We start from the raw sequence: 18,562 nt of genomic DNA, 5'->3' as shown, positions 1-18,562 counted from the left end.
GTCCACAGCTTCTCAGGGAATGCATTCTTTCACTGTTTGGAATCGTTTGTAAACAAAGGTAATTAATGTCTCTCGATGTACAAACTCAATACAATGCATATTATTGATTCAGCTGAAAAGACCCTAAAAACCATAGAAACCAAATAACAGATACAATTTTAAACTTTAAATGTTTTGTCTTTTCCCTACATCTTGTCATAAGGGATCTTTTATGTATTTTAGTTTTTTGGTTGGCTAATGACCATATCCTGAACAACTCTGAAATCTATCACTCAGAAAATTCAACGTTTTTTACAAATGCTGAATTCTCATATTAAATTCCTTGTTCACACATGGAAGTTATCTTTTGCAAGTTTTTGGTTTTCTTTTTTAAAACATGGGTCAAACCTGTCACTGTTTTCTCACTGTCTATATATTTTCAGGGCACACTTCCCTTTTTTGCTCCTCTGCGCGGACTTCACAGCCACCAGGGGGGGAGAGATTAGCAAAGAGTTACCAGGACAACATTCAGTTTGATCCAGATATCAGTTATCGAGTGGGTATCACGTGCTAAGCACAGTTCCATTATTAAACAAAAAAATTCTCTCTGAACTCTCCGGAAGTGGTGAGAAGAGGGGAAGCAACATGACTTATGCATGAATTTGGATTAATCATTGTCCATTTTTCTTGTCCTATATTTACGGGTTCCCAGTGGTTCAAAAATTGTCCTACAAGCAGAGACAGATGGAGAAGAGACAGAGATACACAAAGAGAGAGAGACACACACACGCAGAGATTTGTTTCAGTAGGAAAATGAATTTGAATTTGCTGCAGTTTTTAAAAATCTTTGAAATCTCTCTAGAACTCCCATATGGCCCCTTGTACTGAACATCAATCCCTACCAGCCACCTCTTTCAGCCAGTGCCGAGATCTGTACAAAATCACTTTCACTTCTCTGCCGTTATATCACACTGAAGGATCGCACTCATTATAATGTCATCTTGAACATACTTCTCATCATTTTTGCTTTTCATGTACAGATGGTCTCCGACTTACAATGGTTCAGCTTATGAGCTTTTGACGTTATGAAGGTGTGAAAGAATTCTGAATTTGGATCATGTCCGGGGCTGGCGACATGTGGTTCGAGCCCCTCTCAGGAGGCTGGACAGCAGCCGTGGCTCCCAGGCAGCCATGTTGTCGTGAGCGAAGACAAGTGGTACCCTGCCAACCACTCTGTACCCATGCAACCATTCTGTGGTATCACTTTCAGTAGAGAATGCAGTAAATTACATGAGATATTCAATACTTCATTAGAAAATGGGCTTTGTGCTCAATGATTTTGCCCAGCTGTAGGCTAATGTTGGCTTAGCCAGGCTAACTACAATGTTTGATGGGTTAGATGTACTAAATGCATTTTTGACCTAATGATATTTTCAACTTACATGGTTTATCCGGACATAAGCCAAATAAGATGTGTTTATTCTCTCTGGCAAATACTTGTCCTACAGATTACCTCTCCATACATAACCTACCCAGAACCCTCTGAGCTGAGTTATAGCTCTTACTTCCACCTGCATTCCAAGCACAGATATCTTCCAATCGATTGAACCAAACTCAAATTATAAAACCAGCTATTACTAAAGAGATTCAGATGTACCAGAAATTTTAAAATCCTAATAGAACTTCCATCCAGAAACTTTTAAGTCATAATAGAACTTCTATCCTTTTAAGTGACTGCAAACTCTGCACCTTCAGCTGCAATGTCGGTTTGCCTTACTTTGAATCACCAAGATTTTATCAGGCAATGCTCTCTTCCAGGCACTGCACTTGGCAATATACAGGTCAAGTTTAAGGACATAGTAATATCCTTGGGAAATAAACAATCCAGTTGAATGAGATTGAGGGTGTTCAGAGCATTCTAGATTCACAGTGGATGGGTACCTAACACCCTGATAGAATTGGACACCCCAGTATGGGACACTCTCAACACAGGTCTTGAAGGACTCGGTGGAGGAGGGAAGGGTTGAGACATTCCTAATCCATTAAGAATTCTGAAACCCTACCCTTGTGCTTAGTGCTGCACCAACCCAAAGAGTTGGTATCATGGACTAGATACTGTCCCCAGTCATTAGCCTCAAAATTCAAGAGGGCAATGCAGTCAAAGAGAAGTATGATGGACAGGTCCAGTGAGCTACGGGGCCATCTCAGAGGAGCACCCCAAAGTAGGAAACAACGAAACAATCCGGAGGAGGAATGAAATGGCTCTTCGAGGAATTCTATGTCATTTTCATGGAAGGTCTTTCTGAGAGGGTCAGTTTCAGACTGAGCCCTCAGGGAAAACCTTTCTGGCTGAGACATCCAGTTTCCCTGAAGAAAGGCTCTGTGCTCTCAATGGTGGTCGACTGGATTTTTCTCAGAGCTCACAGTTCAAAGACATCTGTAAAAAATTCCTTGCCCATCTGCCTTCACCCTGTCATGAAGGATTCTAATTCTTTATAAACGGGGTTCTATGGTTGCAGAGACAAGGTGAAACAAAACACAAATCTCACTGGTAACTTTACTAAGGGATTTTTTAGAATTTGCTGTTGAATGAACCAGTCCTGTGTGATGTATTTACTCAAAAATGGAAAATTCACTCCCCTCAGTCCCTGGTGGTATTCTGAGAAATGCACTTTTGTTGCCTCCTTACCCCTAAGTCATGCACCAGGGCAGTGCAGATAAAAATATGCCCACCACACAGAACAAGGTCAGGGTTTTCATTCAAGATTCCGATGGATGCTGTACTCATGATCAAAGATCCTGGACTCGGGCTTTCCAGTTACGGATGCCACGATTCTCATGGACCAAAGAGATGCTGGTGTTAAAAAGTAAAGTCCAGCCAGAAATTTGAATCTTAATCACTTCCTTGGAAAAAATTTAAAGAGTCACTATTTCCAGGCCACGGAAACTGCTTCTTGCTTCCCAGCCCTTTCCAGCATCACCTCAGACGTCAGAACGGTTGGGCTCTCCTGCTCATGGACATTCTCCTTTCGCGTCCGTCTTGCTCCTTCACTTGCCTCCTCGCTTCCTGTTGCCCCATCCTGTACGGATGTCTCCCAGTCCTCATCACCCAAGAAATTCCCAGGAACGGCCCCTGAAGAGGGCACATTTTCTTGTGCAATGATGCATCTTCTCACCAGCACTTACCCTCACAGCTTTCCCCCTTACTTTCTGGGAGAACAAAGGAAGGGGAAGTTACATGATCAATACCCAGATGCTTTGGACAACGTCCATATATCTACTGACCACTTTTGCTCTCTAACACCAGTTAGTCTCTAAGACCAGTTTTTAAATTAGATCTTTCTTTAGACACTTCTTCCACAGTCCTAATATTCTGACTCTTTTCAAAATATAATATTCTCTCCTCCATCAAAAAGATACAAAGATGTGGAACAGCTGCCACTGTAGTATTTTGCTAATTATCTCTGCTTCTTCCAGATCCTAAAGCTTGAAAGATGTGGAGAGGGAAGCCTAATGAGCAGCCAATTCAGACACCAGACCTTATTGGGAGAGCAGGAAGTGATTAAAAGAGGTAGCGTTAAGCCTCTAACAAAAATGCAGTCTTAACTAAGTTTACTAATTTCTTTTATTACATGAAACATACATGTAAAAATGAAAAACCTTTGCCTCCTTTCGCCAGCCTGAGTCATTGTTAAAAATCTCTGGTCTAGCCTTGGAGATTTTCTCTGCTTTTGCAAAGAATGTTCCCCTTTTTCTCTTTCTCTCTCATCTCATCACCAGGTCAAAGAAAGAGTAATTTCTATTTCTAACACATTCCATTTAAGCCTCACTGTTCTGCTGCTGTCACAAGACAACACGAAAAGAATTTGCGTTTCATGCTCCATTCGCGAGGGTTTGGTCACTACTGGAAGCTCCTTCTCAAGAGCTTATTTATTAGAAGTCTTACCATAAAACCCCCCACAGCGGTTTAGCAAAACCTGTGTGATTCTGTTTCCAAATCCACAAATACAATGTCTTCCCGAGACTTACATCTGAGTGTTTGTGTGTACTGTCACCTACTGCCATTAGTTTCCCTCTGTCCATCACAGGACTTGATATCCCCCATAGGTTTGATACATGAATTATTTACAGAAGGGTGGGCAAACAAGCTGATCTGGAAGTATGTGTTGAAAATTTTGAAAGAAAATAAAATCCTTGTACGGGATGGGAATTGTTAATCTCCAATATCAAAGTTCTCCTGGTACTTCTAAGAGAAATGCACTGAAATCTACTCTTGGAATCAGGAACTCAATGAAGAAGAACTGAGTAAAATCAATAAAACTCTAGAAATCTCAACAATTTCCACCGCTTTTTCTCCATGGCCCACACAAACAGATGGTGCCTTTTTCTCAAAGGCGTCGATCTAAGCATCTCTAATTAGAGCTTCAGCACTGATAACACATTAGGATTCCTAACGTAGGGTGCCCCAAAGGTGGGGCTGACAGCCCGGACCCTCACCCTTGACGTTTCAGATGGCTAACGTGCCTTTCTCAGCACCTAAGGCATGTTGAAGCCCTGTAATTCTGTCTCTCTGGCAACTCGTAATTTTTCATTTGCTTTTATTTACTCAGGAACCCCAGGAAAGGAAGACTCAGTGCTGACCCTGGGGTCCCTCGGCTGTCCCCAGGCTTTCTCACGTGCACCCCAGCCCTGCCTTCCTTTTGTGTGAGGCTCGCGGCCCATGCCTGATGGTATGAAAATACAACATAGCTGCCCCGAACGGAGGGTTGAGAACGTGTTTCCCTCTGCCTTCTCCCTTGAATCCTCTCATTTCGTTTTCCTTCTGATTCCACCATTTCTGAGTCTGTCTACTCTGTGATCTGGGCCTCAAATAACCGACCTCTCATTAGCCAAAGATGCCCTTAGGTCCTGGGGCCCATCCGTTCATTCACGGACACCCTAGTGAGTATTTCCTGCACATGACAGGCCAAGGATATAAGAGTACCTAAGACAGTCACAGTTTTTGGCAATGCAGTCTAGCAGAGAGAGAAGACACATCGCCCATTTATCATGGCCCATCATGACAAGAACTGCAGCGAAGCAAGGATCATGCGCTCGGAGAGCTTGGATGAAAGAGTAATCGCGTCTGATCAGGAGGGTCAGAGAAAGTGTCAGGACTCTTCTCCCGGTGCAGGATGGCCTCTTCATGGTCCTCTGCCACGATCTCCTGTTTACCCCCTCCCAGGTCTGCCATAACCAGTGTTTTACTCTTCTCCCTCCCTGGGAAAACTAAACTCCATATGGGCAGAGAATGTGTTCTGAATCTCTGCATCCCTGAGAGTGACCATGGCCTCAGACATTAATTAATTAAGTAGTTAATGCATTAACTTTCCTACTCAACAAGTCTACTGAGCAGGTACCAAGAGCTGGGCACTCCCCCAGGCACTGGGGATGTAACGGGCTGAGACTATACCCAGTTCTTGCTCTCATGGGGAGGACAGTCTAGGAACGAGGATGTAATCACATCGGTCTATAATCTGTTTGGTGGCCCCTGCACACTATGGGGAAACTAGACGCCAGATGAAAGTCAAGTTGATTGTAGAGTGGTGGTCATAGGCTGTTCTTTCCTATAGGGCAAGCCAGGGAAGGCTGCTCTGTTAGATGACTTCCGAGCAGAGACCCAAAACGAGTGAGGACATGAGCTGTGTGGACACGTGCAGAGCAATGTTCCAAGTGGAAAAGATGGGGTGTGGGGGGATGCACCTGGAGGGAGTACAGTGGCCGGGCCCAGCAAGGAGCTCTGAGAACAAGAGGGAAGGAACCGAGGTGGGGCCATGGCCAGGCAGGTCATGATATGCCTCTATGCAGGACTTTGGGTTTTTCTTTGAGTGGAAAGGGAAGTTTCTGCGGTATTCCAATGAAGCAGAGGGGTTGATCTGACTTCTGTGTGGCAATACCCTGCAGGGTAGGCAAAGATGGGACAGGGAGATGAGAGAGGCTGTTGCTTATCCTGAGAAAGGGATGAAGCTTTAAGAGAGGGTGGCAGTGGTCCAGGGGAGGGGACAGAGTGGCATCTGGCTGTAGGTCAGAAGACCAGAAAACAACCACTGGCTTGACTACTGGCAGAAGGCATTTTATATGTTCGTTACAGGCAAATGCATTTTGTATATACAGCTGTCTCTCTCTCTCTCTCTCATACACACACACGCTCAGTAATAACACTGTTGGCAATATTAACAATGAATTCACATCGTTTGTTTACAGAGAAGGTCTATCTTCCAGTAGTTGAATTAGAAGGACCGTGTGCTCTCTGAAAACTGAAATGAGGCCCTTTAGGTATCACTGGGGAACAGATGTGGCAAGAACATTGTGTGTGTCTGTGTCTCCAGTCAGAAGCATATTCTGTCAGAGGAAAGTCACATAGGCATATTCCCAAGCACACAGAGCTACAGTGAATAAAAAATTAATTTATATGAAAATGCATCCTAAATAATACACTGTAATGTACCTATTGATCAATATCTAACATATCAAAGACACCTTATGGCTTAACAGTTCTTTTCCTTTCTCTCTGACCATCACAATGCAGCTGTGATGTATATTCGTCCCAGAAATACTCTGAACACAATGGTCCAGATAATATGCCCATTTCACAGGTGGGAAAAATAAGCCTCAGTGAGCTTAAGCATCTTCTCAAACTTCATGAAAGGGGTAAATGTACATGAAGTTACATATGAAAAGAAAAGATCAAAAGCCGTTGGCATGGGATCGAATTCTCTCCTGATCCTCTTCTAACAGGGGGCACAGAAGCAGGTGTAGACACTCCCAAGAAAAGAAAGCAAGGCCTGGCCTCATCTCCTTCTGAACATGCTGATCACTGGACCCCCCAGTAGGGAGATAACCACGTCAACCAAGAGGAAAATGTTTGCTTGTGGGAAGCTGTTAGCACGTCCCTAGTCAAGCCAGCATTTCTTATCACCGTTAGACCTGGGATCTCAGAACTAAGGAGGCATAGATCCTTAGCAGTTTCATATAAGCCACGTAATGATCGGAGTCCAAAATGGAGAGGTTTCAAAACCAAAACCCTCCAGAGAAGGAAAAAGTCATCTAGAAATCTCTCTTTCCATCTCAATCAAAGCTGGAGAGAAACAGTTGACAGTTCCTCTACAGACTGTCTCCCATCACTATTCTGAGCTGTTTTTCTATTCCGCTGAGCGCATAATGTGATCACCTGTGTCCCCGGATCTGTTGCGCCTTTGGTAGGCACATGTTTCTCCTGTCTGCAGTGGTTTTCAGCCTCAGCTGCAAATCAGAGTCAGCTGGGGGAGCTCTGAATTGTCATATCCCAGAAAAATATCAGAATCTCCAGGAACCCGGCTAGGGTTGGGAGGCAGGTGTCCGCATTTTACGGCTCCTGGGTGATTCCAACATGCAAACAAGGCTGAGAACTGGGGGCGCGTTCCAGAGCTCGGGGCTGTTTGGCGCCCGGCCTTCTCGAACAGAGTTCCATGTACCACAAAGAAATATAGCTCACCCCTGACCTGGGTTTCCCTGAGTTAGGTTTTTAATGTGATGTGAATTTTGATATTTTTCAAAATTAAGTCTTACTCATTACATCAGTCCTAAGACGACTTAATTGATCCTACTATTGAATTTTTAAGTGAACCAGTAAAAATTTCTGGCACATGATCCTAACATAATATTTTCTTGTTTATGCAATCATTTATTAGTTGATTCACTTAGCCATCCACGGCTTTGTCTCCAAAAGAATGTAGGTGAGCTTTATTCACGTTTATATGTGCCTGGTCACAAGCAGACAATAGAGGAAATCCACTGCAGCCAGAAAGAAAGTGTAGAGGCAAAAGAATGATTGCCTAACAGTCTGCAGTGGATACAGTACAATGATTGCCTAACAGTCTAGAGTAGATACAATGTATCTGCTTTATTTTCCAAAGTATCTTCTTTAGGACAGAAGTTCTACCTCCCATTTGTTAAAGATTAATTACAAACTCCAATGTAGTAATTAGGAAATACTGCAGCTCATTATCCACGCCTGGTCATTTGAAAGTGTCACGTTTTGAGGATCATCTGTCAGACATACATTTGGAGGACGGCCTGCAGGCTCCATCATTAAGCCTCTGCCTTTGGCTCAGGTCGTGATCCCAGGGTCCTGGGTTCGAGCCCTGCATGGGGCTCCCTGCTCAGTGAGGAATCTGCTTCTTCCTCCCCTCTGCTCATGCTCTCTGCACCCTCTCTTAAATTAACAGTCTTTAAAAAAAAAAAAAAAAAAAGATGTACATTTGGCTATTGGATTTTGAACCCACAACTGATTCTCCTCCCTGCGTTGACCCCCACGTGTCCCGGTCAAAGGGTTCTCACCAGATGCAGCAGGGACCCTCCCGAGGAAACGGCAGTGTGTGGATCCGCGCCCTCCTTCAGGAGCCGGAGTGCTGGAAAATGGAAAGAGTAGGCAGTTAGAGTGCGTGCTCCGTCCACACCGTGAACCAACACTGGAGCGTTGCACTAGTATCTCAAAAGCTAACGTCCATAAAAGTCCACGCAGACACAACCACTGCCCTCTGGCCTTCCTTGGTATAGGTAGGATCGGTGGCCTTTGTCTTCACATTCAGGCTTCTTCCCTGGTCTGTCAACGTGATTTCTTATTACAGCCGCCCAAAGTATTCAGAAAGGGGAACATGTTCTTACAGTTTGTTGTTTCCGAGCGCCTAGTTTGTATACCCTTTACAGGGCAAGATAATAAAAAGAAATTACTTCACTAGGCTCATGGAGGCACCGGTTCATGTAACTTTTATTTTTTTATCTCATTAGGGCCATTGGCTTAAAACAAAGTTTATACTCTGGACAGTAAACTTCTCTTCCTACGATGGCCTCTTGGGAGTGTGTCCGCCATTCCCAAAAAGGACTGTGGGACAAAGCCATTTCTATCCAGATTAAGAATGCCAAATAGGTCAAGATAGACGCCAATTACCAGAACAAATGCACAGCTGGAAGGTGACCTTGTTTTCATCTCAACGGCAAAGGTGAGTTCGTTAGTACAAAGTACGCCATAGGCATGGGGAGACTGTTCTGGTCTCTGCTCTAGGACCAGCCTCACAGAAATCTCATCAGTTCCCCAAAACACCATCATGGTTTCCACAGTTAATAGCAGTATCACAGTCTTGATAAAAAGCCATTAATGTATTTTCCATAAAAACTATAATTAAAGCAACAGTGAGTCTTTTTTTTCCCCCATTATACCACAATCCGTTACTAAATGGCTTGGATTCAAATGCATATGTCACTGAACATACTGTCTTTCCATGAAGCTTCTCTATAGTTTGGAGTGTCACTCAAATGTCCCTTCTATTCTATGGTGCCCCAAATCGTTTATGTGTTCCAATATCTAGCATGTCACCCTCTTCCCCAGAGCTAACCACATGTCACGAGGGGCACCAACAGTCCTGGTAGACATGGCTACTCCTGTCATCCTCTCTTGAGGAAGGCCATCGCGTTGATGTCATGTGCAGTGGGGGTGAGAAATGGAGACTGAAGAGCCCATCCAAAATGGGGGTGACATGGTAACAGCAGAGACAACCCACACCCAGCCCAGTGTGGCCTCCAGACAGCCCTTCCTGAAGTCAGAGGGCCTTTTGTCCAAATCTCTCTCCCTAGCGAAGTCAGACACACCCCAGTGCCCTCTCAACAGTGACATCACTTGGCCCCAAGGGCCGGCATGCCTTCACTTCCATCCTCCCTCTGAAAGCTGTCCTCAGTAGGAGTCTGTCCACATCTGTACACCTGCCAAGGGGCTTCCCCTTGAACATGTTCTTTCTCCAGTTAAGAATTGAACTCTTTTCACAACACAGATTCTCCTAATGGTGGTAGTTTGTGACCAAAGAATCTCAAAGACGGCAATCCTACAGGATCAAGTGTAACCTGACACGGCATGGGGAGACCATTTGCTCCCTTGGGCACCTCCCTCTTCAGCCATCAAAACATCCAGGAAGGTGAGTCCTTGGCCTTTCTTGTCCTCACTGCATATCTGGGAGCAGCCCTGTGGCACGGTCCGCAGGTGTCCTTTCTGCCTCCTGTTCCCCGCTCTCCCTATGCACACGGATAAATGGACTCACTTCTCGCCCCCACCCCCAGAACCCTTCTAGCCTTAAGTTCATTGACAACAGCAGACGGTTAATTAAATACACTTACCAATGGCTTCCCCAGAAGATAAATAGCATTTTCCCCCAAATGTTTATTTTTTTAGCAAATGAAATTGTTCATCTTGAATTAACTAATATTAACACAGTGCTTTAAAGTTTTCATAGCAAAGCACATACACTACAAACACAGTATGAGGCAGATTTTATTAGAAAAACGTTCATAAAATGTTGTCAGATATTTTTAAAAAGATTTATTTGTTTGAGAGAGGGAGAGAAAGCAGGGGGGGAAGGACAGAGGGAGAGGGAGTCCCAAGCAGCCTCTGCACAGAGCAAGGAACCCGACGCAGGGCTCCATCTCACGACCCTAAAACCAGGACCTGAGCTGAAACCAAGAGCCGATACCCAACCGACTGTGCCACCCAAGCACCCCTGCTATCCGATTTCTGAGTAGAATCCACCATGAACCTGTGTAGTGAACGACACATAACAGGAGTCCGTGAGACACTGACCTTGGGCTTCCACAGACTGGCTGTGAGGCCTGGCCCCACTGGGGCGAGCTGCTGAATTCTCAGGGCCTCAGTTTCCTGTCCATTGACCTCACGTCCTGGGGGCACTGGCACAAGTGAATGAGCCAATGAGCGGCCAGTATATCATGCCTCCTGGCACTGGGTACCGATCTCCAAATGATTCCTACTCTTATAATTATGCTATGTCACAAAACCCCATAATAACATATCTAGAATCTGTAACTTAAGGTTTATTCTAAATTTTCTCAAAACCTTCCGACTTTTAAACACTGAATGGGAGTCTAGAATATAAGCAAAGCGGATTTAGCAAGAGTCTCCTGGAGGACGAGTGTGTAGTTTATCCAGCACAAAATTGGTGAGGAGGACTATGCAGGAGGCAGTGAGGAGCAACGAGCCTGAGGGGGAGGGGGAAACCACGGAAAGCTCAGAGGATGGGGTCAGTGAGGACACGGCACATCACGCTACGGGACTCAGACAACATTCTGTGGGCAACAAATGCCCTCCAGTCAGCCCTGAGTACTATGTATTTAATTATTTGTAAACAATTTGTTGTGCAGGGTCCATCCCAGGACCCCAAGTTCATGACCCAAGTCAAAGGCAGACGCTTGACCGACTGAGCCACCCAGGCATCCCTGGAGAACTACTCTTTATTACAATCAACTTAATTGTAAGTTTATCTACTTTAATTTTTACTGTAGGCTTTAACTGTTCCACAACCGACTGACGAATTCCTGAAATTTTAACAACTGGTTCTCGGGGGCCAGAAGGGCAAGCTCAGCATGCTACTGGGGACAGCCTGAGGTCCTTGAGAAATGGGCCCAAGAATGTCCACAGATGACAAGGACTATACACCCAGGAATTCCAGAACTTCTTGCCACAGTGACCGATGAGTAAGTCCCACCTCTCACTGGGCCACATCTTAGCCTAAGGAGAAAAGAAGTGGAGACAATTTGAGCCTGTCTTTTCCCCAAATGGAAGGGCTATTTTCCAAAAGGGCTGTTTACATGATCAGACAGAACTAAGTTGGAACCACAGAAGACATGCTGCCTGGGTAGCCCCTGGGTACCATGGTGGGGACCAAAGAACAGAGCAAATCAGCCACTGAAAAAATAAAGAAACGTTTTTCATATAAACACGCACACAAGTTGTAGAGTGAGCTAAATTCTATGTCTGCTAAGTCTTAAAACTGGACACTGTGAAGTACCCATATATAAAGAAGGAATGAAGAAAATGCCATTTGCACAATAATTGATTCATAACAGAGAATTCTGAAAAAGAAGAGGGTATGACGGGGAAACAAAGGCAAAAGAAACATTAAATTTCCTTACTAACAGCTCATCAACAGGTCCTTGAAACAGACAGAGGGACCTTCCCCTAGGTCCCTCTAGGGACCAGCTCAGCTGCCTGGATGTTGGCATTTTGCTAAGGGCCAAAGGCCATCTTAGCCCAACCCAGGGCCCTGTGAGTCTACTTTAATTATAAAAATTCCTTTGGAAAGTTCCTTTATCCATTAACACACCCCTCCCGATGCATGTCAGCAGTCTTCCCCCAAGCATATGGCTCACCGTTACACATCCGCAGGGTCTCATGACTAAGGTTTTAGTGGACAGTAATAAATGGCCTTTTTGTAACAATAGCTAGTCCCATCAAGGTCCTGGAAACCTTGCTTCCAAAATTCCTTAGAGACTTATGTTAGCCCTAAACCATTCCCAACTTGAAAGTCTATAATCAGTCACCCTCATAACCCCAGTGCAGCCTCTTCTGCTCACGGGTTCTGTCCCCCTGCTTCAATAAAACCACCTTTCTGCACTGAAGATGTCTCAATAATTCTTTCTTGGCTGTGGGCTCCAGATCCCAACACTTCCTATGCCAGGTACATTTTCCAATTCTAACACACACTGAGCACTTTTTAAAGAACTTTGGCTGTAAGAACATGAGTATAAGAATTACTTTAATTCTCTCGAGTCCATGATGCAGATCCTAGAATTGTTTCACTAAGGACACAGGGACTCCGATCTTGTGACGTCCCCAAGCCACACGGTAACCTGCTGGACCTAGCACTCAGCGTGGGCAGCAGGATTCCAAGGATTCTCAACAAGAACAGCATCGGGGTAGAGAAATTTCAAAATCACAATAGGAAAAAGAAATCACAACAGGAATCAAGATCCACTTTAATAACAAGGGGCGAATTGCCAGTCAAGTCAAATGGCCTGGCCACTCCGGGTCTTTCCGCGACAATAAAATCCGCAGGCAAACAGCCGGAGGAGAAACAGCCATCTGGGACCAAACAGAATAATGGAGCCGAGGCTGCCTCTTAGAGTGGGGCAGCTTGGAACCGATTCAGCATCTCCTGGATACTTGTGGCTTTGTCATCAAGCTGCTCAGAGCTCCACTGAGAAGTCTGTGTGGGGGGCAGGATTTGATATTTAAAAAGAAACATTCAGTCTCTAAAGCTTCAGCTATTGCGGTAGAAAAGTGGATGCAAACACATCAGAAAATGTGCTAAGGAGCTCTAATAGAATCAGCTGTCACCACGGAATGTCCCTACCAGCACCAACATAACCAAAACCAAGAGTCCGGCTGGGAATCGGCACTTACTCCGAGTCTCCAGATAGTACCACGATTTATCTGTGTGGATGACATGCCAGCAGCACACGGAGGAGAGGACCTGGACAGCAACCTGGGGACCATAACTGCTCTGGGAATTCTAGGAACCCGTGTGGGTATCTGGCTACACGGTGTTCCATTATACTCACGTGATTCTCACGATGACCGCGGGTTCCTATTCACAAGGATTTTACATTTAAAAAATCAGCGGAGGCTTCGGAAGGGGAGGTGAACCATGAGAGACTATGGACTCTAAAAAACAACCTGAGGGTTTTGAAGGGGCGGGGGGTGGGAGGTTGGGGGAGCCAGGTGGTGGGTATTAAGGAGGGAAGGAGGGCACGGATTGCATGGAGCACTAGGTGTGGTGCAAAAACAATGAATTCTGTTATGCTGAAAAGAAATTTAAAAAAATGGTTTTCAAGTTTTAAAGGAATATTTAAACCAGTATTTGCCTTGGATGTTAAATCCTTTTTCCTTCTTATCAAAATTTATTCTATTTCTACTTTTCATTGTGAAAAATGAAGTTCGAAAATTGTTTAATTCTCAAAGAGTCATTTTGAAGCCAAACAATCATAAATAAATCTAATGAGTTTAAGAATCCTAAAAAAACAAACAAACAAAAAAAAACAGCGGAGGGAAGGATAAGGGAAACACAACTGAAACAGGGTTTCTCAATCTTGGCCCTATTTTAAGCTATGCACAGGCCTTTTTAGATAGAGGAAAAGATAATTTGTATGTGGTAAAACGTTAGCAAACAGTAAGGCTGGCTGAAGGAGGTACAAAGTTCTTTGTTTTGTTGGCTCACCTCTTCTGTAGGTTTGGTTTAATTTCTCAATAAAAAGTTAAAGATGACTTATTTCTTTTGATGGCTGCATAGTAGTCAATCGGAGAAAGACAACTTTCATATGCTCTCCCTGATATGAGGGAGAGGAGATGCAACATGGGGGGTTAAGGGGGTAGGAGAAGAGTAAATGAAACAAGATGGGATTGGGAGGGAGGCAAACCATAAGTGACTTTTAATCTCACAAAACAAACTGAGGGTTGATGGGGGGAGGGGGGTTGGGAGAAGGGGGGTGTGGTTATGGACATTGGGGAGGGTATGTGCTATGGTGAGTGCTGTGAAGTGTGTAAACCTGGCGATTCACAGACCTGTACCCCTGGGGATAAAAATATATTATATGTTTATAAAAAATAAAATTAAAAAAAAAAGATTAAACTTTCTAAAAAAAATTAAATTAAATTAAATTAAATTAAAAAAAAAAGTTAAAGATGAATAACCACAAAAAATCAAGGCAGAGTCCTTTCTCCCTGAATGGGTAATAGAAACATCAATAGAAAGATTTCCAAAAAACACAGATGTGGGAATTTCCAAAACAACTGATAGCCTTCTAAGAACCACTTTGAAAGGTTCTTATCTTATCAATATGCTAATCAGGAATGGAGGCAGAAAGCAGGAACGTGGAGATTATGTTATTAACACCACAGAACCGTTTATCTGCCCAGCAATGCTGCTTAACACAGATTTCCTGCCTAGGTTGAACCCAAATTTTAGGATGCCTAAAAAGGACATGAGGATTTTTTTTTTTTAATAGATTTCTTTTTAAGATTTTATTTATTTGCTTGAGACTGAGAGAGAGAGAGAGAGAGAACAGGAGTAGGGGCAGGGGCAGAGGGACAGGGAGAGGCAGAGAAGCAGACCCCCCCCACTGAGGAGGGAGCTGGTCATGGGGCCCCATCCCAGGACCCTAGGATCATGACCTGAATTGAAGGCAGACACGTAATGCACTGAGCCACCCAGGCACCCCAAAACAGGTTTTTCTAGTTCAGTGATTCTCAACCTATTTTTCATTATCACTCCTTCCCCATCAACCTCTGCCATAAAATTGTAATACCACAGATGTTCTGTCCATCTCCTAGGTGGCCCTAGGAAGGACAGCAAACCATGGGTAACACTTTTCTCCCCCTAAAAAGACTGCTCACCTTGGGAGGCCATTCCTCCCCCCTTAAGAATCAAGCCCTAATCCCACGTCTAGATACTGTGATTCAAGCATTCCGGAATGGGATCTAAGACCATGCATTTTACACAAACATTCCAGGAGATTCTTGGGCAAATGGCCACCTAAATTCATTTTGAGAAAATCTACTAGGATTTTACAATCTCAGAAAATTACCTTCAACGTCTCATTTAGAGTAAGAGAAAGAGTTCCAAATTTAAGACTTCACGGCCCACCCTTTCCCATGAATTTGCCATTGAGAATTCAACCACTAATGCTGTATGAACAACAGCGTCCCTCAGAACACACAATTTATTCTCAGTAAATACATACTTAGCCAAACCTGCCTGAGCGGAATCTTGGTTTAGCAGGGATATCTCAGAAGAGGGAGTCAAGGTCTGTGTGGTTGGGGTGTCCTCAGGTGGGGACAGAGCCTGGGCTGGGCAAGAATTCTCAACTCCCATTATGCTTGGAATACTAAAACTTATAACCTGTTCTGTCACCAGATCTTAAAATCAGTCAAGAATGTGCCCAACTGTCAATATGTTTGCAGGTCAAAGCACCTTGATTATAATACTGAGAAGGTGGGAAGCAGTGGAAATCAGTAACCAAAGGGCTGGTCAGCGATGACCTGAAGAAGGTCTCACAGGTTTTGAAGCTCGAGTGAGGTTCTGCCTGAGGTCTGGAAGTTGTTGTGACTGAGGTCCAAGACTGTCACCGAGCTAACTCAGATCCCCACCCAACCTGCTTGGGCCGCTGTGATGGAGGCAACAGATATCCTGCAAGTGCCTTTTCTGGGCTAAGCACTGCTTTAGGAGTTGGCACTACAGCAGAGAAAAAAATAGGAAAAAAAAAAAAAATCCTGCCTTCATACAGTTTATAATCCCATGGGCACCAGCAGGTGAAGACAGAAGACAGACAAGAAGTTATTACATAGCAGAACGATCTGTAGATCTTCTCCAATCGGTGCCTGGATATCCTGAATCTTTTTGGAAAATTAGCTGTCATTTCTGTCTTCCGATGTTGCTTGTAACCCATTTCTTCCCTCTCCCTTCAAGGCCATCACAGGCAGGGAACTGAACAAGATATTCACAGAAGAACTTCTATCAAATTCACCTGTTCTTTTTTTTTTTTAAATATTTTATTTATTTATTTGACAGATCACAAGGAGGCAGAGAGGCAGGTAGAGAGAGAGGAGGAAACAGGCTCCCTGCCGAGCAGAGAGCCCGATAACCCAATACAGGGCTTGATCCCAGGACCCCAGGATCATGACCTGAGCCAAAGGCAGAGGCTTTAACCCACTGAGCCACCCAGGCGCCCCTCAATCACCTATTCTACAGAATTTCTAACGTATATTATCGTGATGTATACGCCTGGCAGGAATCAGCAGTGGCCTGTGTACCTAAACCAGATCTAAATCATTAACTCTCTAAATATTCCAGAACAGAGCCGAAGTGACAGTTTTATAGCAACACAGATTTAACTGCGTCATATTTCTTCAGCCTTCGATGTAGGAACTGTAAATCCAGAATGCACACAGTATAAACGCATGTGGCCCATTCACTCTCCCCCTCTAAAATCCACTGTCCATTCATCTTAGAGAACTTCAAGATGATTTTTCGTATTTCAAATTTTATAAGGGGTCTTAGCTTCAAAACACTGATGCACTTTCAAAAAATGATAAATAAAATGCAGTACACCATTGACATTGCTAATACAAAATACTGTTTATGTCTGAGCCCAGTAAAAACAAAAACAGAAACAGAATAATATAAACATTCCTCAAAGTTATTAAAACATGATGTATTTGAAATAAAAGGTAAAACAACGATATACCCTCTTCTAAAAGTCAGGCAAAGCAGGATGGGGGAATGAGTGAGATCGGTTACAACAACCTTACCAATGACCACGGAGTAATGTATAGAATTGTGACTTATGTTAATTTCACATGAATTAAAAAATTTAAAAAAAAAAAGTAACCCAACTCAGTTGTTAAAAAATTACATCTCAAAAAAAAAAAAAAAAATTAGGGGAGAGAACTATTTCTGTCATTGACCAGTACCTAAGGATAAACTCAGAAGACAGGAATGGAGAGTATCATTGGATACTTATTGATGCATCGGTCGTTACGGGGATGTGGTCTCTCATCCTTTCATATTTCCCTTCCAGTCTTCCCCAGGCAGGTAAACTCGCTGACAGAACACGAAGGACATGATATTTCATGAATTCCAAAGATATCACAGATACGCATTATTTTAAACTCATTTTATTTGTTTTTTAAAAGATTTTATTTATTAATCTGACAGAGACAGTGGGAGAGCAGGAGCAGGGGGAGTGGCAGGCAGAGGGAGGGGGAGAAGCAGGTTCTCGGCTGAACGGGGAGCCAGATGCGGGACTCGATCCTCAGGACCCTGGGATCATGACCTGAGATGAAGGCAGACATCTGAACCACCCAGGGGCCCCAACCTTTAACTCATTTTAAAAGTGAAATTTCAGGGGATCCTGGGTGGCTCAGTCAGTTAAGTATCCAACTCTTGATCTCACCTCAGGTCTTGGTCTCAGGGTTGTGAATTCAAGCCCCACATTGGGCTCCATGCCCCAATTAAAAAAAAAAAAAAAACTGGTGGTGGGGGAGGTGAAATTTCATAGGAGCAAAGTTTGCTCTGTCAGACGAAACATTTTGGAGTAACTCACTCCCTGAAGATAAAAGAAAGTCTGAACAACTATTTTTAATGCTTTAATTCTTCAGTGAGCTAAAAATAGAGCGAAGTGTTACACGGAGAGGTATCAGATACATTAAAGCTATCACAACTAAAACCCTGGAGCATGGGTCCAAGAGCAGACAACAGATGAAAGAACAAAATGTCTACCACGGGATTGGTTTCCAGTTTTTGTCAATTATGAATATAGCTGTTACCAACATTCCTGCACAAGTCATTTTGTAAAATAATACATTCATTTTTATAAGGCACGTACCTAGAAGTGGGGTTGCCGGAACGCAGAGGATGCATAAATTTGAATTTCTTAGAAATTGTCAGAGTTTTCAAAGGTGGCTGTACCATTTTGTATTCCCACCAGCAACATACTAGAATTTGGGCTGTCCACCTTCTCACCAGTACTGGCTGTTCAGTGGAGCCATGCTTATGGGCGAGCGGTTTTAATTTCCAGCACCCTGATGAGTTATAACGTTGAGAATCTTTAGGTAAACTTATTAGTCTTTGGGATATTTTCTTCCGTAGTGCTAATCCCAGTCTTTTACCCAGTATTTTATCGTATATTTCATTATTTTTTTCTTCTTGGTTTACAGAAGTTCTCTATC

The 18,562-nt window shown here is 43.7% G+C and overlaps 1 protein-coding gene across 1 annotated transcript in view; it reads right to left on the bottom strand.

The window, feature by feature from the left end:
* The window catches only part of LOC111147014 (myosin XVI), a 471,268-nt gene that overhangs the window by 389,387 nt on the left and 63,319 nt on the right, over positions 1-18,562 (bottom strand). The window contains exon 3 of the mRNA XM_022502858.1: positions 8,338-8,408. Coding sequence (XP_022358566.1) covers positions 8,338-8,408 — 71 coding nt within the window. The remainder of the gene's footprint in view (positions 1-8,337; positions 8,409-18,562) is intronic.

This window comes from Enhydra lutris, unplaced genomic scaffold (assembly GCF_002288905.1).
Source record: "Enhydra lutris kenyoni isolate GAN:26980312 unplaced genomic scaffold, ASM228890v2 scaffoldscaffold15, whole genome shotgun sequence".
In the NCBI taxonomy this organism is placed as follows: domain Eukaryota; kingdom Metazoa; phylum Chordata; class Mammalia; order Carnivora; family Mustelidae; genus Enhydra; species Enhydra lutris.
This window is presented reverse-complemented; position numbering and strand designations above follow the sequence as displayed.